The following is a 20,656-nucleotide window of genomic DNA, read 5'->3' on the forward strand; positions in this document are numbered from 1 at the left end:
GAGAGCCAGTGGGGACTGTTCCTGGCCCTGTGCCCTGAGCGCTGGCCCCGCCCTCCTCACCTCCCCCTCCTTAGGTTAATGCCTGAGCTTGTTCCCACCCACTGATTCAGGTTCTGAATAAAGACAAGGCCTTACTCTTTACAATATACCCCTAACAACAATGATCAGGTCACTGATAAGGATTCATTTAAAGTGGGCTTATCGCACAAGGCGATGTGCTAAGCTTGTCCGTGGATTACCCCCACTTCATCCTCATCAAAACCCTCAGGCAGACGTTCTTGTTCTGCCCGGTTCAGAGAGGAGAAAAGGGGAGCCCCTGAGGTAATAATTGGGAGAGGTCATACTGGAGAAGTGGGTCTTGAGTAGCAGGTAGAGTCCAAGCCCCCTGCTGCACACCGTGCTCCACAGCCTGTGGCCCCGTCACCAGCTTAAAGGCAGACACAGCTGGTGAGAGCTCTGTCCTGAGGAAGGGCACGGAGGGTGTCCCTGCTCACCTCACCTGGCTGAGGTCCACGTTGTGTTTAGGCAGCAGAATAAGCATGCTCAGCTCCTCGCCCCCAGAGGGCAGCTCCAGCACCCGGGCCTTCACCTCCTTTATGTAGGCGAGGTGGACCATGGCCTCCTGGAACACCATCTGCTCGGGGCTCTGCTCCTCCAGAGGGGAACAAACAGAGGAGCCTGAAGGAAAAGCACAGGTGGAGAAGGCAGTAACCTTCCCAGACGAGCGCAGACTCCAGGACAGTGCTTAGCAGCCGTGGTGGAAACAATATCCCTGCTCTAGGGAGCACTTCGGAAAGTCCCCCCTCCTTCCTCATGATGGCACGGCATCTGCTGTGAGCAGGTGTGGCAGCCCATGAGGAGATGTGTAATTCAGCAAGATCAGTGCGATACTCTGCATTTTCCAGAGGAACAAGCCACATTTTCCTTGTGTGAAATGTGCTCTGTAAATGTATTTAAGAAAACATGTGATCAAAGGATTCTATCTAGTCAGAAAAAGGGCTTCTGAAAAAGTGGGATGTAACTTCTAGTTTCACAGCATGTGACTGCAGTGTAGATGGACCTGCCCTGTCAGAAAATAGCCTCTTAGCCAGTACCCAGAACCAGATGTGTCTTCATGCATTTACATTCAATTTCCCAAGTCTGATACTCTACTCCCGGATGGTGATTTCTATATTATTGAAAGGTATATGCCTGCAGAAGTTAGTGGAAGTATTAGACTTATTAAACTGAATTTTTAAAGTTGTTATAGACCATCCACTATAAAAATTAACATAGTTTCTAAAGTCAATGCTAGAAAGTTTTCCACTCCTTGCTTTGCAACAAGAGAACTGATTATTTGAAGTACACCTTATCCAAAAAAGGTAAAAGAGGGGGATATTATCTGTACACATTTCCAATTTTCTGAAATGGTATTTTGCAGGGATTTCAGGATTGGTAAACTATTTCAATGTCTGCACTTATTGAGGATATTATATCTCAATGCAAGACTAAAGTCTTAGTTGTTATAATAGTAGCAATTTATAAATAATTTACAATTAATGATACATTAATTAACAGCAAGTCAAGTCTATACTTAAGTTTTAAAATACATGATTTAATGAATATGTTTTCACATTCACTCCCTCTATACCTCCAATGCACACAAGTATCATATTTCCTTACACCTGTGTGTTGTTGTTTTTTGCTTCCTATTTAACAACTTGCACATGAAGAAATACCTTAAGTTTCCAGAAACAGGTGGGAGCAATGAATGTATAAAAATTGACAGAGACAATAGGATGAGGAATGAAATGTAAAAAAATATTGTTTCCTTTAGTTCTGTTTTACTGAGTTTAAAATTCCACCCAGAAATGTGTTGTTTTTTACTATTTGAACCAATCATTCATGCTTTCACAAAATTAAAATTTTCCATTCAATTTTTCATCAAACTAGTAGGAATTTTGAAAGCTTCCCCACCTGGCTTATTTGAAAAGACATTTCCTTTGTGCATGTTTTCTGGAAGGTCCATTGCATCTTCCTTTGAAGTACATGGCGTTGACAAGAAGCAGCCTGGTCTCTTTTTTAATAGAGTTGTCTGGTAACAGGTTAGGAATTTTACCTTTTGGGAAAAGGAAAGAATATATCCAGTTGATTTTTATAAAGGCATGATGAATAAATCTGGATAACATTTATTGGCAGGTACTTTATTATTAGTCAAAAGCCGAACATTCTTTTTCATATTTGCAGAGTTTGCATTGTTACTTTCAGAAATGGAAAACAATGCATATGAGATGCATTCATGATCACCAATGCTCCAGGAACATCCACAGAGTTGATGGCGGTGAAAGTCTCCTGCATCACTCACGGAAACACACTGCCCCAGGCGGGAGGACAGGGAAGCAAGAACTGAGAGGTGGGCTGGAGGGGCCTGGGTTGTCACACTTGGGTAAATGGAGGCCTTTATCTAATCCCCCAAAGAGCAGTCCAGGGCCTCTCTCCAGGGAAGGCAGTGGTGATGGAGCCCAAGGGCACGACTCAGGGAAGATTTAACCATCAGTCTCCTTGCTACACAGATGATGGATTCACGCAGCATGCGAGAGATGCTGACCAAGTATGTTTCAGTGTAAGGTATAAAAAAGAAAATGGGGCCTAAGGGTTTCTTCAGATATTTACATCAGTCAAATAAATTCCTGAGAGAATGGACAAAAGTTACTCTCTGTTGTTGAAAACCTGAGCATGGGATTGGAACCTTGAGGAGTGGATAAAGTTCAAATATGCCACGCAGCCCAGCCCATCAACATTACTCTGATCATCTGAAACACTAGTAAAATCAGAGGAGCAGGAAGAGGGGGGAAGAAGGGAGAAGCGGGTGAGGATGAGGAGAAGGGAGAAGAGCAGGACTGGGAGGATGAGAGGGAGGAGGATGAGAGGGAGGAGGAAGAGGTGAAGGAAGAGGAGAAGCGAAGGGGGAGGAGGTGCGGGTGGTGCATGGGTGCTGACCTTCAGTCATCTTGGACACCAGGTGTTGATATGACTCCTGGCCCTTCTGCAGCTTCGACAAAGGGAAGCTGCTCCAGCTCAGCGTGATAGAACTGAAGACAGGACTCCTGAAAGGTCTTTGGAGACAAAAGTGTGTAACGAGGCTGCATTCCTAAAGAAAATATCAGCTAGTCTCCAAAAGAATCTGAATATTCCATCTTTTTATGAAAAGCAGCCTACATCTCATAAAGTGACTATATCTTATTGGACTAGGTATGAAAATATCAGAATTCATAAATGGGAAAGCACTAAGCCATGAATCGCCAGAAGTAGATAAATGCATTTTTTTGGAACTAGTCACATTTTAAACAACTCAAGGTACACTTAGAGAACTATGAATTTTTTAAAACTATGTTTACCATAAGTTTCTAGGGTTTCCTCTCAGACTCTATATTTTGAATACACCGTTTCTTGTTCTGCTGATTCAGCTTACTGAGAGGAATTCAAATGTCTTTTCTCCAAAGAGCCTGCTGGCCGATCAGAGCGGGAACTGAGAGCCTGGTCTGTTCACTTCCGCAAGAAGGGCGTGGAAACCCACATGAATGTCCTTCTCTGCGCTCAAGGACAGTGCCTGTGGAAGCATAACTTTAAATCATCAATATTCTCTTGTTGGTCTCAAAATGCTCCACAAAATTTTCCTTTGAAGGGCACAGCTTTTACATTTATTGCGTATTTAATACATGCTACAGAAACACCACCTCGTTGGGTGGAGGGAAGAATCAGAGGGGAAAAGACAGAGAGAAAGAGAGGGAGGGCAGGTGGGACGAAGAGAGAACACAGCAAAGGGGAGTAAAGGAGTTGGGTTTTCTGCCTCAATTGATCTATTTTGTTAGAACATGAGCAACAGGAAAAATGAAAAGGATGAGAGGGGTCCAGAAAGAGGTTCTTTTAAAATCTTGCATCCCAGGAAAAGCATAAGTATGCACTAAGTAGAAGAAAACATAGCCCTGAATTTTACCCCCAAAAATGCAATTAAAGTGTTAAAAAAATTGAAGAGAAATGGCCAAAGTACAGTAATTGTGGGAAAGACTGTGAGCCTCTGAGAGCTTAAACGGAATCCAAAGCTGATTTTGGATTCCCATCCGTGGTCTCCTGGGGCACTGGAGGGTCAGGAGCTCTGGTGTGGGAACCAGAGGTCTGGGTGCTCTAACCACTCCTGTGAGGCTCTCCGCCTTGTTCGCCTAAAACACCGGAAACCTCACTAGGTTTAAAGGACACCATAAACCTGCGCTCCTGCGTCCCATGCACCGGAAGGGATTTAAATGAGTGATTGCACTGAAGAGGATTCTCAGAGAGAAGGACCTCATATGGAAACAGAGTCCCACTGACCAACAGTCTACAGTGAAGGTGTGTGCATGGCCAGGAGCTCAGCTATGATGCCAGCTTGTAGGACTTGCCTCAGGCACCGCCTCCTGCCCCCCCCCACCCCCCCACACACCCCACCTTATAAAGCCCCAGGGAACAAACAGAAAGGAAACCTTCATCATTTTCAGATATTTACTGAGTATTTGCTAAACTCGCCTAACTAGCAGTTAGGATATCAGTATGTGTAATAAGTACATGATTTTCGCCATCTTTGCATATTTCTGTTTACACCCTTCCTGAGCTAGGAGGGCAAGTTGGTATATCAGTGACTTGAAGTAGACATTAATCTATCCTTCCTTAGCAAAGAAAAGTATAGTTCACAGTCTTTTATTCCAGAAATGAGATTAGATCTCAGCTGCTTAATGATTTCATTATCATTTTTTTAAATAAAGACAACATCATAGGAAAAGTTTTGATCATTTTACCAGGTTATTAATGAGAAACTTTTCCTAAAAATCTGAGGGATGGAAACCCCAGCCCTGCCCTTTGCATCTTCCCCCTGAGGCGTGAGGCTGGGAGACAACAGAGCAGAACACCTGAGAACTCAGGCAGCCGGTCCCCTGGCCACAGAGAGGCAGTTGACCTGGGCAATCTGGGCAGCGGTATTCCCTTTTGCCCCCGGGAGGACCAGGCCAGGGCCCAGGAGAGGCTGGCAGGAGAAAAGAGCCCGTTGTGAGAAGGGTTGTCTTCACACAGCATCTTGAAAAGGTGGAGGGCAAAGGTGCCATTTGCTTCAGAAACAGCATCCATGATGCAGGGTCTGGAGCCAGAGAATGAAGACAAGGTGGCTTCAATACCCCGCAGTGGTATGGCCCTGACACGCGTCAATTTTGAAGTGTATTTTTAAAAGAAATTTTAAAGCTCATGCATATTTCAGTGTAAGGAAAATCCATTTACTGTTCCTCTCCATCCCCAAAGTAAGCCCAAACTTTAAGGTAATGGGCTAAGTATGGCAGTGGCAGCAGATCAAACTGCTAAGCTCAAAGCTCCTTTAGTGAACTGGCTTCTACTCCACCTGGAGCGGCCCCCTGCTGCCACCCCTCGCTGCCCCCTGAAGCCTGCCAGCCCCACAGGGCACCTCTGTGCCCTGGAAAACACTCTACAGAGCCCTGACCCCTGTTCCCAGGTAGATGGCTCAAGCACCACATGCTCAGGGGGCACTGCTTCTTCCCCAGAGAAGGTGTCCTTTCACTCTTCCCCCTGTCCCAGCCTGGCCCCCCAGTCTTGGCCAGGATTCCTTCCTGCCTGGGATCACAGTGCATTCTGGCCAGGCTCCGCGCTCAGAAAGGAGGACCCGCGGGATGAATGTGCTGATGAATGAGTTCGGATGGACCAGCAGTGTTTGGATTTGTGAGTGGAAACTGGCTATTTAGCACAGAGACGAGGTGGGGCGGACATCATTCTGAGGGTCCCGGAACACAGAGGAGAGGTGAGAAAGTGGCGGCAGAAGGAACAGAGCTCTATACGGGGTGACCCCCTACAAAGGGGTGGTGACATGCATGGACGCGGCATCTGGAGAGCAGACAGAGACCCCAGAGGAGGGGTTAGTGAGGAGCAATCAAAGGACTGAGCAGCAGGCTGCATGGGGCAAGCAGGCCAGCAGCGGGAGATAGTCAGGAATGACCAGGCTGGTGGGAGGGCAGTGAGGGGCAACAATGCTGGCAAAGGGGGGCAGTGAGGGGTGATCCGGCTGGTGGAGGGGGGCAGTTGGACGTGACCAGGCCGTTGGGAGGGGCAGTAAAGGGTGACCAGGCCAGCGGAAGGAGTGCGGAAGGGGCAGTTGGGGGTGACCAGGCCAGCAGGGGGGGCAGTTGTGGGTGACCAGACCATCATGGGGGCATTTAGGGGTGATCAGGCAGGCAGGTGAGCAGTTAGGAGCCAGTGGTCCCGGATTGTGAGAGGGATGTCCAACTGGGATCAGGCCTAAACTGGCAGTCGGACATCCCCCAAGGGGTCCTGGATTGGAGAAGGTGCAGGCTGGACTGAGGGAGATATACCCCCTCCCGTGCCCGAATTTCATGCACTGGGCCTCTAGTCTAATATTATTGTACAGATATGTGCCACCTACCTTTGGGATATGTTTTAAGAAACATGTTGTTAGGCAAGTTTGTGGTAGTGCAAACATCATAAAGTGCACTTACACAAACCTAGAGAGTACAGTCCACTCTAGACCTGGGCAATGTGGTGTAGCCTATTGTTCCTAGGTGAAAACTCTGTACAGCATGTTACTGTAAAAAACAGCATGAGATTAAGTCCAGCACAAGAGAAAATGATTCCATCAAGAAACACAATAAACACAAAATGTATGTGGCTGCTGCCATTGTAGCATCCCATACTGTTTTACAGCACATTGTTCTTTCATAAATAGAAAAATTACCCAGTCTAAAATAATGATAAAAGTTATAATATAATAACTACATTTGCTATCATTATCAAATATCATGTACTGTGCATAATTGTATATGCTATACTTTTCTGTGGCTGGCAGTGCAGGTTTGTTTACACCAGTGTCACCGCAAACACATAAGTAATGCCTTGCACTATAGTGTTATGGTGGCTACAACATCACCAGGCAATAGGAAATTTTCAGCTCCATTATGATCTTGTGGGACCACCATGGTAGATGCACTCTGTTGTTGACCAAAATGTCATTAAGCAGCTAGTGATTGTAATTGTACTTTTATTCTCTTCACAGAAAATGCTAGGACTCCAGAAATTTTACCTCTGTTTTTCTTCCCCAACATCAATGGTATCATTTCTTTTATTGTTGTGTATGTTTGAAATTCTGCAGACATTATTACTATTGTTTTATATGGTCAATATTTATTTAAACTTATATTTAAACTAGAGGCCTGGTGCATGAAAATTCATGCACTGGAGGGGGTGGTCCCTCAGCCCGGCCTTCCCCCTCTCACAGTGCGAGAGCCCTCGGGGGCGGGAGGTGACCCAGTGATCAGAGAAAGGCGACACCCCATCATACCTCTGCTGCTGCCACTGCCAGCAGTGCAATCCCCAGCCTGCCCTGGTTACCTGAGCCTCAGGTGGCCCTGGGCAGCTGGGCAGCCACCATTGGAGGCTTATGTGCACCTTGGGCTGGCCCTGCACAACTGGGGGGCTGAGGGTACTGGGGAACTCTGGAGGCAGGCCGTTTGGAGCAGCCAAGCTGCATGCCTGCCATCCTGGTGGGGCTGAGGGGACTGGGCGCTGCCATCTTGTGGCTGTGGGCACCGCCATCTTTGAGGGCAGGGCAGTCAATTAGCATATTCTCTCCTTATGGGCTGTGGGCACTTCCATTTTGAGGGTGGGACAGTCAATTAGCATCCCACTTATCTTTGATTATGTGCTCAGTAGTATAGTTTAGAAAGCTGATTATAAAAATAACTATTGGCCCGCTGCACAGATTCATGCACATTGAAAGGGAAATAATTAGAATAAATATTTTAATATTGGTATTTGCCCTTTCTCCCTCAGCACCTGGGAGCCTGGTGTTAGTCCTGCCTCCCACCACCTCTGCTGGTCGCACCTGCCTTGGCCTGGTTCCTCCCATTCACCTGCTCCACCATCCCACCATGGTCCCGCTCTTGCTCACGTTGGGGCCCATCTGGGCAGTAGCCCCTCCACTACTGCCTGCTGCCACATTCCATGTTTCTCCCTGGTGGTCAGCGCACAGCATAGTGAGCAGTGGAACTCTTGGTCTCCTGGTCAAACCACCACCAGAGGGGACAATTTGCATATTAGAATTTTATTATGTAGGTTTCGAGGTTTATGGGTAACCTTCCCCTAGGGGTAATTTTGTTTGCTTCTTCCATATGCCTCTGGACAGTAGCAAACCAGAATAGACGTAATCCAATTCAAGAGACTGGAATTTGGGGGACTGTCCAAGGACTTACATCAGGGCTACATTCTGAGCTGCTTCAGTCATGCTCCTAGAGTGTAGTTCTTATGTTGCCAAATGAAAGCACAGGGTCACAATGGTGTCCCCATACTTGACAGGGCAAAATTCTGCCTGCCTGGCCTTAGGCATCATCTAAATCCCTGCTTCATGCCCTCTTTACCTCTGTTGGGTTGGGAAATGGTCCTGGAGGAAAAGTGCCCCAGTTTCCATAGTCACCAATTTACCCCAGATTGCTGAGTACTTCTTCATAATCATGGCAGCTTTCTTGCCTTTGGGCTCATGCTTGCTTGGTTTGGTTTTTTTGTTGTGTTTAAAAGTCTCAGTTACCTAGTTCACCATTACAGTAAAGAATTAGATGTTCTCCACATAAAAAAATTTATTGAATTCTAGTTTCTGCTCTGAAATTTACTAGTTGTTTTAATCTTCAATAATTAATTTATATTACACGAGCCTGTTCTCTCATATATAAAGAGAAGTATTTGAGCAGAGTTGCATGGGACCAGGCAGTTCAGTTTCTACCTGATTAGCACAATTTACTCTAAATCACTGAGTAGATTTTATCATAAGAGCCCAAAGAGAAGGATTACAGAATGCAGTGACTTGCTTTTCTTGTTTTTCCTATACCTAAGAGAACCTTGAATATTGTAGAAGACAGTATTTTAAGAAAAAAAAGGAAGGAGAGCTTGACAACAGATTTGGTAAAATCTTTTTCTTTCATGGAGTCACTGACTATCATCATGGATGTGAGTATTGTCAGACCAAGAATCCCATTAGTCCTGTCTTTTCTGAGATGAGATAGAAAGAAAAAGAGGACTGAGATCAGTCTGGCTAGCAGAATCTTAGGAAACCTTATTAGCTAGCCCACCAGCTTTGTGGGAGCAAGAAAATGCAGCATTTCAATCCCCATTCCAAGGAGTGCATTTGACTAAGGTTTATAATGATCACAGAGCCCCTCCCCATCCAGCATTGCATAAAGCCATCCCATTGCTATCACAGAGTGGACTAGATGATGGAAATCAGGAACCCTTACAGAAAACACGCAAGAAGCTGGTAACAGTGTGTTCTTTGCACCCCTCCTTGTTTAACTACTCTCCTACAATTCCCTTTTTGTTGTTTCATGGCATCTTTTAAGATAAGACACTTCTTCACTCCTCGTGATCCCAAACAAACTACCAACCAGGTGGAATGGAAAAATAAGCTCTTTACTAGTTTGAAGTCAGAGGGCCTATAATAGAATACTAATCCTGTAGAACAAAGGGTCAGAAACACTGGCCAAGGCAAATTTATCTTCATAATCCAACACTTAATTGGGCTGCTCTCCTTTATTTCAATTGAATGTCTGTTTTTAAGCCTCCCTTCAACAATGAATGTCTCTCTATCATAGCTTCCAGAAGTCATTCCGTGACATAAATTACAATGTTATAATTTTTCTCATGGCTATCAAGAGAGTACAGCAGTTTCTTAGTTTACTACACTACCAAGCATCTACATATCTGCTTTGTGCATTCAAAAGCAATCATTGAATTTTTCAATATAAAGAAAGGAAAATAGATACCTATGCCAAAGTTAATGCATGTAAACAGTCAACAGAGCTGACATTACAAAGGAAGTTAGAGATTTGTTGGGATGGTAGATTTGTTGCGGAAGATATATGAAAACTATCACCATTGAAAGGGCCAGTGATAAAGCTCTGAACTTGGCCTTGGATTTCCACAGTCTCTACGGAGAAGAAAGTCTGCCTAAGAACAGGATGTTAGTTGAGGAATTGTGTCGAATGAAAAAAATGAATGGATGGTCGGCCACAAAATTTTCCACTGGCATAAGCGAGCAACCCACGCAACTTGCAAATGTTGCAGCTGCTGCCTCTGTGCCCTCCTCATTTACTTCCACAAAAGATTGGTGTATAATTTTTGATATAAAAAGATCTCCGGCTCTTGACATGCCAGACAGATCAGCCCTGGTAGTAAAGAGATCCTTTATACCCAGGCTGGACAGGTGAGAGTTGAGGTTGTAGTTCTCTTCCAGCTTGAACCTAGGCAGGTGGACTTTGACTTCAGTGGAACTCAGATTCTCAGGTTTGGTCCACTCATGCAGTTTTTCTAAGGTCAATTGTTCTTCGATCTGAAATGAGAATGGGCAAAAGAAGAGGTGGGAACTATTTCACGTAAATAAGGTAATAAACAGTATTTATATAAATGGACTCATGTTATCAGTTGCTAATTAGTTTCTTTCATGTTTTGTGCCAAAATAGATTCCATTTTGAGGATTTCATTTCTTTTCAGCAATTGGTGATAATAGAACAGAGCTGTGTTCCAAACCATCAAGGGCTCAAGTAACAGGGACTTTGGACATTAGATGCTTCAACTACCCACCCATCCATCCACCCAGGCTTTCCTAAACCCCTACCACACTGGATTACTGTGATAGGCCATGATGGCTCTTATTCCTTTAACTGGTTGATTGGTGCAAGGTAAAATTCAAAAGTTTTCTTCTATTTCTTCTATTCTAAGCCCTACTGATCACTGTGGTTTTCTGTGAACTCACTGTGCTGAAGTGATCTCTAATAGATTTAGCTTGTGGGTAAAAAAAGAAAAGGGACTAGTTCCTCATCTAAAATTGGGAGAGGGTTCATAATAGTACCCACCTTATAGCATTGTTGTGAGCATTAAATGATTTAATGTGACACAGTAAGTGCCACAAGAATGTCAGCTATTATCATTAGCATAGTACTACTACTATTGGACTAGAATGGACCCATCATTCTACTTGTTCTACTGATGCTGATTATGTCTTTTATGAGGCTGGAGAATTTCTCTTTATAATCAGAGAAGAGACAAATATGAAAATACAATTAAAATAAGGAACATACTGATTTTAATACAGACTTTATACATGTAAATAATTAATATTGGACCTCTTCCTGATAAAATTTTGGTTAGGGAGAGGGTAGAGGAAAATGACACAGCAGGCTAGAGACACTAAAGAAAACCATAATCTTCACAGTTTTGCCTAGTCCTAGCCTGACAAGAAATGTCTTCGCCTTTAACTGAAATAAAATAGAAACATCATACAGAGTCCATATGAGAAAATAGGCTTAGCTTTCATATGGGCCTTTTCTACCATGTAGCTTTTAGAAATTTAATTCACAATCTATATGAATTTATGATGAGAATGAGCAGTGTAATAATAGGATCTCATAGTACAAGTTGAAGCTATGTAATATAAATGTTTGGGAATTTTAATTTTCATAAATTTGTTTCAATAAAACAATTCTAATTTTACTGCACTTTCCCCTAAAGTTCATTTAAGAAAATTCCTGTGAGCTGCCACTGACATGTTAAATTTAACATAGATCCTTAGATGTCCCCCACCACAACTGTTCACTGACAGTCGCTGAAAAGTTAATCTTAGGGCTTCAGAGTAGCAAACATTGGTGGGCTACTACCACACAACATACACACAGGCAGCACCGCTGGGTCAGACGGAAACATGAAGCATGAGCGTGGGAGCCGTTACCTTCTTCAGACCCGTGGCCTCGTCCTCGATGTCATCTGGCAGCAGGATGACCATGCTGAGCTCCCCGCCCTGGTAAGGCAGCTCCAGCACCCGGCACTTAAGGTCCTCGATGTAGCCAAGTGGGAATCTGCTCTTCTGATACATCATTTTCACTGTTTTTGTGTCTTTCTGAACAGTCGAAAAAACCAAGTCACTCACATTATCATCTGCGTTCTCTTAGAGCAAAGAACAATTTTATCATCACATCATCTCACCTTATTCAATCGGAAAGGTGTATCGGTTGTGGCCATTTTACTGAATTTCTCCTGCCAGTTTGCTTTGAGATAGATGGCATTAACTAGCACAAGTTTAGTCCTATCATCAACCACGCCTGCATCCAACAATTCTGGAATTTTCCCTAAAGAATAAAGTAAGTTTTTTAAAAAAATTCACATATCAGTATTCCATTTTTGAATTGCATTGAAATGCAATTCAAATTCATACTTTTTATTTAATTCCCATTAATGTATTAAGTTAGGAATGCCCTACCAGTGTGTTTCAACTGTAAGTAAACCAACTAAAGGGTTTAAAAGCTGAAAACAGGAAATCTTCTCTGCATTATATGAGAAACAATGAGCCTTCTCAGTGAATGGCCATTCTTTGGCAGGCATAAAAAATATTTCTTAATGAAAATGATTTTTAAATAAGTCATTTCTTCAAAGCCTCCAAGTGGAAGCTGCTCTCACAGAAAGTATTTTAACAGATATCCGAAGGTGAGGACAGTTAATCCTCTGAAACACCAGTTCCCCTGTGACCACAGCTTGGCCATGAAGAATGCCTTGGATGGGAGACAGGTGTTGGGTAAGCGCCTGGCCTCAGACCTGGATGAGGTTAGAGAGAGTTGTGGTGGAGAAACAGCTGAGATGGAGCCACCCCGACAGCTTCGACAAGACATTTGCCAAAATACTATGGTCACAGGAGTTTGTGTCACAAGTATGAGAATACTAGAGGCCCCAGGCATGAAATTCATGCAAGGGGCTCGGCCCCTGCTGCTGTGGCTGCGTAGGTCCCCACTGTCACGACTTCACCCGGTAGGTCTCCAGAAGGTCGCCTGGTCTAATTAGCATGTTATTCTTTTATTATTACAGACTAGAGGCCGATGCTCCAAATTCTGTCCCTCAGTCTGGCCTGCGCCATCTCGTAGTCTAGGAACCCTCGAGGGATGTCCGATTGCCAGCTTAGGGACCCCCAACTTTCCATGGGGAGTGGGCCTAAGCCATCAGTCAGACATCCCTATCGCTGCTTTGGAGGCGGGAGAAGCTCCCACTACTGCCGCTGCACTCACCAGCTGTGAGCCTAGCTTCTGGCTGAGTGGCGCTCCCCCTGTGGGAGCTCAATGACCACCAAGGGGCAGCTCCTGCTTTGAGTGGAATTGGGCCAAAACTGGCTCTCTGACATCCCCCAAGGGGTCCCGAATTGTGAGAGGGCATAGGCCAAGCGGATGGACCCCACCAATGCACAATGGAGGCTGGGGAGGGATGCAGGAGGTTGGCCAACCAGGAAGGGCCTGGGGGAGGTTGCCAGGGTGTATCTTCCCTCTCACCCTCTGTCCCAATCAACTGGACCCCAGCTGCAAGGTAAATAACCAGTCAGAGTATCTGCCCCCTGGTGGTCAGTGCACATCAGTCAGTGAGTGGTTGAGTGGCCTTAGCATATCATTAGCATATTACACTTGGATTGGTTGAATAGAAGACTGACTGGATGACCAGGCACTTTGCATATTAGGCTTTAATTATATAGGATTTATTTTTTCCATAATCTGGGCCAGGATGCATTTTCCTCAAAGCTTTATCCTTTTTATCCTACATTCAATGTTAGTTTTAATTTTAAAATGTGGTTTTGTGAATTTATGGGGAAAATACTTAGCTGCTTCAGTGAAAGCATGTTGAAGTTCCCACTTTGAGGAATTTCCACATTTAAAAGCTGTCTGGCTCTGGGCAGTGGCAGAGGTTAGCCCCAGCGAGAGGGTGAGGGCAGAGGAAAGGGGCAGGGAATCATCTGCAGGCTGGGAAAGTGGAAGGAGGAAAAGAACGGCCAGTGTGTCCTGAATGACTACATTCCGCCCACTCTCTTACCTTCAGTCTGCCCTTTGACCCACGCGTTTATCACCTTTCTTGCATCTTCAGAGGCTCGCTGAAAATCTACACTGGCCAGTTCTGCTCCATACATTTTCTGGGTTGAAGCTAAGAACTCCTGTTTAAAATAAAAAAGGTTAAAAACACACACACACGAATAACTTCTACTACATACAGAAATGGGTTTCTAAAATCCTTAAAGGCAATAGAAATTGCCCTAGAAGACATAAATTTCATTGTAACAAAAAAATTCTAACCCTTATACTTTTTTGCATTATGGTAAAAAACACATAACATTAAATTTACCACCTAAATCATTTTAAGTGTACAGTTCAGTAGTTTTGGTGTTGCATAAAATTTACCAATTCTTTTCTAACCTTTGGCTAACATTTTCAGAAATAAGTATACACTGATTGTTCTGGGAAGTGAATTATGGAATTCACTCTTGCTTTAGTAAAACAGCCAGGGTCAATCTGTTCCTGTGAAGACTATCAAATGAAATCGAATCTCTAATGGGGACACTGCCATATGTTTAAATTCTGTATTGTTTTCTGAATGTTTATAAAATAAAAACTGACTTCTGTGACTTGATTGTGCTGGAAAATGTCTGCACTGTTTCGTGAGTTTTAGAATGTGGAAGTAAAGTACTTACAGGGAGGATCTCATAGGTTTTCTCTCCATATAACCTGTTAGCAAGTTTCAGAATATAGGGAGCTCCGCGCTTGTTGATATCAGCATTCAGACTCTGAAAACTGGAATGAATCTCCTTAACCGCATCGAAGTGAAGAGTCTAAAATAGAGAAAACATTCTTTCTGCAGCCATTTATTTTGAAATGGATTCCTTGACATTTGCTCCTATCAAATTAAATTAATGCTTATGTTACTAATTATCAATAATCCCAGCCCAATACTTGATTAAAATTTCATTGGAGAAAAAAAGAATAGAGAATCTAAAATGTATACTTTGTGAGACATAATTACATTATAAGCTCTTTTTATATCACTGTTTTTATAATTATAGTCCCATGAACGTCAGTGGTTAATAGGCTAAATATTTACCTATGTCTGATTTTTCTCCAAAGAAAATCATAACTGGTATATTCATATATAAATTCTGTATCAAAGAGAGTTTTACTGAAAGTTCTCAGAAATAAACAGTAAAATTGAGAATCATCCCCTATGTGGGAACACAAAGATATTACAGAATTGAGGGGATTTTAAACTACATTATCAGCATCAGTAACTTAAAAATAACATCTATAAAGTTAACATTCAGCAAAAGTTTAATTTTCATGTTACAAATCAAGAATCCCTTTATGGTTTTATGAGTCCTGGGCTGGTTCCTTATTTTACACACAAAAAATAAACCTACACAATGTACAAAGTCCAGTTACTCACCAAGATAGGGAATGTTTGCACAGTTGCTGTGATAGATCTGCTTTAATGAAAAAGCAGGGGAACCATTAAAACTATTTTTCCTGAGGTAATACAGTGCCTGGATAAACCTCAAAATAGAAGCTGACATTACCCTGCAAGAAGAAACTAACCATTATTACCAGGGGGTAAAATAAAAAGTGGGTTTTGCAAAATATAAAAATGTTTTCATGTCTACAATGGTAATGACGATTGGTTTTCCATAAAATGCGGAAATAAAACATTTGGAGCTGGAACAGATGGATAAACTTGAATCCAAGGCTGGACCTCCCCCAGTTACTGGCACCTTGTAATCTTTCCCCTACTTCAAGGAGAGCTGGAGTTCCCGGCTCAGAATTCAACAAAGACCACACAGCACAGTGGAGCGGCCCACACCCATGAAGGCCAGGGGGAAGGCCAGGCATCACTGCTTCTTCTCGCTGTGACAGGGACCTGCCTTAGCACCCAGGGCTTGGCCCGGTCCCTGCAGCGGCCATACCTCACTTCTTTCCTCTCCTTTGGACCCTCCTACCCACACAGGCCCTTGTGCCAGGCACCGGGCTAGGCCTCAGCATATACAATTCCACGGTGGCCTGTTCCCTCAAAAAGGCAACACTGCCAACTTCTCCACTTGGTGCATTCCCTGTGTTACTTGTGCTGAAAGGTAACATTACACAGCCGGCCTTTATTAATGAGTAGCGGGTTGCATGCAAAGCAGAAACTGGAAAATCTGAATGGAGAGGAGATGCCTTCAAAGATTTGCCCACTGCAACAGAAGCAGCCCACCATGGGGCTTTCACAGCTTTCTTCACTGCTGAATCCTCAGCCAATCAAAAAACAGGGCCTGGCACATAGTATGTGCTCAGTAAGGACTCAATCATGAGTGAAAGCCTGCATGTAAGTGAGCTGTTCTTGGGGCTTTTCTGGAAGTCTGGCCTCGTCGTGAGTAGCTGTGGAACACACAAGTACAGTGTTTAAAACACCCTGTAAGAGCTCAAAGGCACGCCTTCTCAGTAGGGACTCACAGGGAACCCAGGCTCCTTTTGTTAGTTTCTGCTGACCTTGGACATCTGTGCCTCGGTCGTGCCTCTGGCCCCCAGAAAGACCATGGCCAGCGCTGAGGAAATGCTTATGGGGGAGATGAAGATGTTCCCGGAGGGGTTGTTGTCCTTCAGGGTGCGGAAGAGGTCCACTGCGAACCGGGTGTTGGCCAAGCTCAGCTGCTCCATGGTGAGGCTACAACACAGGACAGAGGCCTAGCACACCAGCAAATAGGGCAATGACAGGTCTCCACGTCTTCCTCGCCCTGAAACACCCGGAAACTTGTACTTCCTTTTCTTTTTTCAGGAGGGCAAGAGCACTGTCTCATGAGCTCACAGGTGGGAACTGGGCAAGGATCCATCAGAGACCCGGGACAGGACCCAGGGATCCTGGAGGGCTCTGACTTGCAGACTCAGCAGCCAGGACTGGGCCTTTCCTACTCAGCAGGGGAGCACACCCATTTCCCACCCTTTACCCTAAATGATAATTTTCTACTAGAAAATCATAGCTACCCTCTCTGCATTAAAGCAAATTTCAGCAAAGTGATCAATTTTCCTCATTTTCAAGATTCAGTTGCTAATGTTTAGAGAGGTGAAGTGTCCCAAGTCTCAAGGCTGGTATAGGAAGTGAGAGATTGAAAACCCAGCACAGGCCTTAGGGTCGGGGTGCAGCCCACCAGGAGCAGGGGACAAGCATCCTCTCTGACACCCTCAGGTGCTGGTGACTGGCCTTCCTCCTCAGCCCAGAAGCCTGCTTACCAATCCTGACTTCTCTCACAGCTTGTTTCCACAGAGATGGGCAAGGAAGGATAGTTGTGCTGGCTGCTTCCCTGTAAGAAATACATTGGGTTATGACTGTGGTTAATTGGAAAGTAACCTCTAGGATCACATTGGCCTCCCCTCCCTCCCTCCCTCCCTCCCTCCCTCCCTCCCTCCCTCCCTCCCTCCCTCCCTCCCTCCACAGCAATGAAAAGCTATGCCTCCAGGGCTGCCTAAAAACTGTCACAAACTGCTCAGGGAGGCAGGGAGTTGAGAAAGAAATAAAAATATTATGATCTCAGGCTTGGCTCTGACTTCCAGCCACAAGGCAGCATCCAGTCCATTGCAGTTCAGCATGGCCTCTAGTCCCAGATTAGGGGGTTGGGTGGGGGATGTCAGGTGTTGCCTCCAGCTCAGATGAGCAGTGCAGGCAGCAAGACCAGGGAAAGGGCAGGGGCTGCGGGTACCCAGCCCACCTTAGGCCAGGGCTGAGCCAGGAGTAGGCAGCTGGTAGATCCCAGCCCTGGGCAGCCCCCACTGGCTCAGTCTCTCTTCCCTAATGGGCCTGGTGCCTGGCCCTCACCCTTTGCTCACTGGTGTCTGGGAGGGGCTCAGGATCTGAAGATGCCTGCGGTGCAAGCACCGCCCTTATGTAGTCCCTGAGGTGGGTGCAGCCTGGGAGGAGCTTGGGAGCTGACAATGCCCACAGAGCAAGCTTTCCCTGAAGTGAGTCAGCTCTGGGCCTGAGGGAAGAGGAGAAGGGCGGCGCTGGGGGGCGGGGTGCTGGGAAGGAGAGGGTGGGGCAGCAGGGCGGGCAAAGCAGGAGTCTGGGCACTGCCAGTAGAAGCCTGGATGAGGGTGGACTTCTCAGGAAATGAGCACCTTTTTGAGTGGAACTCAAAAAGGGAACTCAGATCTCTGGCAAGGACCTGATGGCCTAGTTCTTGCCTAAGTGTGAATCACTAAGAGGACATAATGTATCACCTCTTAGAGGGCAAACTAGCCCCTCTGAATCTCATCTGTATACTCCAAATTGGTTTTGTTTTTCTGTGCTTTTGCTTTTGTTATGTGAGGTGGGGAGGGACCTCTGGTATAAGATAAAACAGTCCTGTCAGCTGATGGTCATCGGTGCCAGTTCAGTGCCACCAGGGATCCCCAATTTAGGGTGCAGTGAAGAAGGAAACTTTATTCAGTGCAAACAGTTCCATTGTGATGCAGCTCAGTTACTAGTATGAAGCAGCAGTTGGCAAGGTGGCCCTCTCTGGCTAGCAAGCTCTGCTCTGCTCTGGTCTGGTCTGCTCCACCTGCTCCATTCCATCTCCCTCTTCCTGTTTCTCCAGGAAACAATCTTGGGTGGAAAGAGAAAGTGTGCTCCCAGAGCCAGAAAGAAGCTGGCTTAAATAGAGAGAAGTCCCCACTCCTGGTCTCTGATTGGTCCATCCCCATGCAAGACAAGACTCCTAGTCCTCAAAGTTTGATAGTCCAAAAAGCACTGTCCTGATTGGTCAGAATAGAGCTGCTCTGATTGGTTAGTGAAAATGCTGATAAGGATATAAGTGCACATTTCCAAATGAATGGGGAAAGCCTCAGTCTTAAAGACTGAAATCTATTCTAGGGACTCCTTTCTAAGGGCTGGCTCAGATGCAGGAGCACAGTGCAGGCAGGCAGTTCAGTGCAGTCTTCTCCTTGAAGTGCCCTCCTGGTGAACCCCTCCTCCCATAGAAATGGCTGCAAGGGTCTGTCTTATCAATTTGAGTCGATTTAGCCTCCAGGAGTCCTTCTTGGTAGGTACCTGCTTTCTCAGGGTCCCCAGTTCCAACCAACAACCTTGATGTCACTATCTTTAGAAACCAACATGAATGTAGCCCAGTATTCTTCTCACAGTGATGGCTACACCACTATTTCTGTGGGCCGTTTGTTTGTTTCCCACTTTAAATGTCTGGGAATGTGACTTCACCAACCTTTATAGTGGTTGAGGGTCTGAAATATTTCTGCATTCATGAAACTTGTCCCCTGTTTTCTTACAAATCTCAACATGAAACAGCAACAAAGAAAAAGTCCTATTTTTTTTTTTTTGTGTGTGTGTGTGTGTGTGTGTGTTAGTATGGACAATGTAGTGTGAAAGGGATGGTAGATTTTTGTTTGTTTGTTTTTTACTCTGAGAACTTGTTTATCATGAGAAGGGTCAAGGAAGGTCCATTAATGAGTGATAAAAATATCTCCATAGATTTTCTTTTAAGCAGGAAGAGTTCAATAATGAAGATTTTAGACTGATTTACAGCTTATTAAATAAAGAAACCAACACTCATTGAAAGCCCTTGTTGCTAAATTCTAGTGGTTTGATCAAACCTGTGAGCTCTCCACCATTTCTCACAGAACCAGAGCTCCGCTCACCGGCTTCGACAAAGAGGTCAGTGTGGGAAAGTCAAGACAGAGAGGCTGCACTGAGAAGCTGTTAAATTAAAACCTGAGACACGTTGACTGAAGAAAAATTTTTCTAAATTTTATTTTTTCTCCTGGGTTGTTGTATTTGGGTTAAATAGAAAACAAAGCCATTTCCGAAGTCAATGTGTATACTGTATATAAGGTTCAGACAAAATTGATCATTATACATCAATCAATCAATACATTTACTGTCTAGAGTTAAAGCAAAGTAACTGTTCTGTCAAATAACATTGGAGTGTTCTCCTTATGAATTTAAAATATAAATGGCCACAGTCAAAGCTCAGAGATACTTTCACACTCAGGAAGGTAGGGTATATCAGCCAAATGAGCACATGCTTACCTGTGCTCCCATCCAGGAATTTCCCCCCTGAGTGAAATGTGTGTGAGCACCTGCACCTGGAGACATGTACAAGAATGTTCATAGCCACATGCTTTGTATTAGACCTGCATTTGGAAACCACATAAATGCCCCTCAGCAGAAGAGCAGGCTAATAAATACAACAGAATAATATACAGTAATAAAAATGAGCAAACTACAGGAATGCACAGGAACACAGCTGCATCTCACAGCGGCACTGCTGAATGAAAGACCAGCCACAAAAAGCTGTGTGGTTTGGTTATAGAAAGTTCAAAAACAGGCAGAACTAACCCATAGGGTTTGAATTCAGGAGAGAGTTCTTTTTGGAGAACAAGAGGGGTTGTACTGACTGTATTTTCTGTGTTCTCCATGGTCTGGTAGTTGAGGCCTTGATTTTGGAGAGAATGCTTCTACCAACGCTAATTCCTAGAGATAGCGAATGGCCCCTGATGCCCCTGCGAGTGTACCTTTGATATAAATTCAGTGACCACACTCTCAAATATCTCCTTTATCAAACTCTTACAGGCTAAGCCCATAGTCCCCCTACTCTAAACTCCCCCCACACAGGTACAAAACCACTAGAAACTGCTTTTGTAGCCAGCTCACAGCCCCCAAATTATTTAAACTGTCTAATTTAAACCTAGTGTACCTGTCCTGCCATGCCCATTCCTTCCTGCAAGAATTCCAGAAGGCTGTGCCTTCACTCCTGCATGCCTCCTGGCAGAATGGATGC

The 20,656-nt window shown here is 44.7% G+C and overlaps 2 protein-coding genes across 3 annotated transcripts in view; both read right to left on the bottom strand.

The window, feature by feature from the left end:
* Positions 1 to 17,739, bottom strand: part of LOC307102988 (leukocyte elastase inhibitor-like) — a 74,446-nt gene extending 56,707 nt beyond the window's left edge. Inside the window, exon 1 of the mRNA XM_079776833.1 lies at positions 17,704 to 17,739. The gene's annotated coding sequence lies outside the window, so the exon portion shown is untranslated. The remainder of the gene's footprint in view (positions 1 to 17,703) is intronic.
* LOC307102989 (leukocyte elastase inhibitor-like) lies at positions 9,460 to 17,739 on the bottom strand. 2 transcript variants are annotated; one of them, XM_079776834.1, is made up of 8 exons: positions 17,704 to 17,739; positions 17,121 to 17,191; positions 16,383 to 16,557; positions 14,561 to 14,698; positions 13,909 to 14,026; positions 12,049 to 12,191; positions 11,795 to 11,962; positions 9,460 to 10,399 (listed from the first exon to the last, which is right to left on the bottom strand). In XM_079776834.1, the coding sequence occupies exons 3-8, from the start codon at positions 16,548 to 16,550 to the stop codon at positions 9,998 to 10,000; spliced, it is 1,137 nt and encodes a 378-aa protein (XP_079632960.1). In that variant the 5' UTR covers positions 16,551 to 16,557; positions 17,121 to 17,191; positions 17,704 to 17,739; the 3' UTR covers positions 9,460 to 9,997. The 2 variants fall into 2 exon arrangements, with proteins under 2 accessions (XP_079632960.1, XP_079632961.1); XM_079776835.1 differs by lacking the exon at positions 17,704 to 17,739 and adding an exon at positions 17,597 to 17,660.
* Positions 17,740 to 20,656: the final 2,917 nt, after the last annotated feature.

The sequence above is a fragment of the Cnephaeus nilssonii genome, assembly GCF_951640355.1.
Source record: "Cnephaeus nilssonii genome assembly, chromosome: 7".
Classification (NCBI taxonomy): domain Eukaryota; kingdom Metazoa; phylum Chordata; class Mammalia; order Chiroptera; family Vespertilionidae; genus Cnephaeus; species Cnephaeus nilssonii.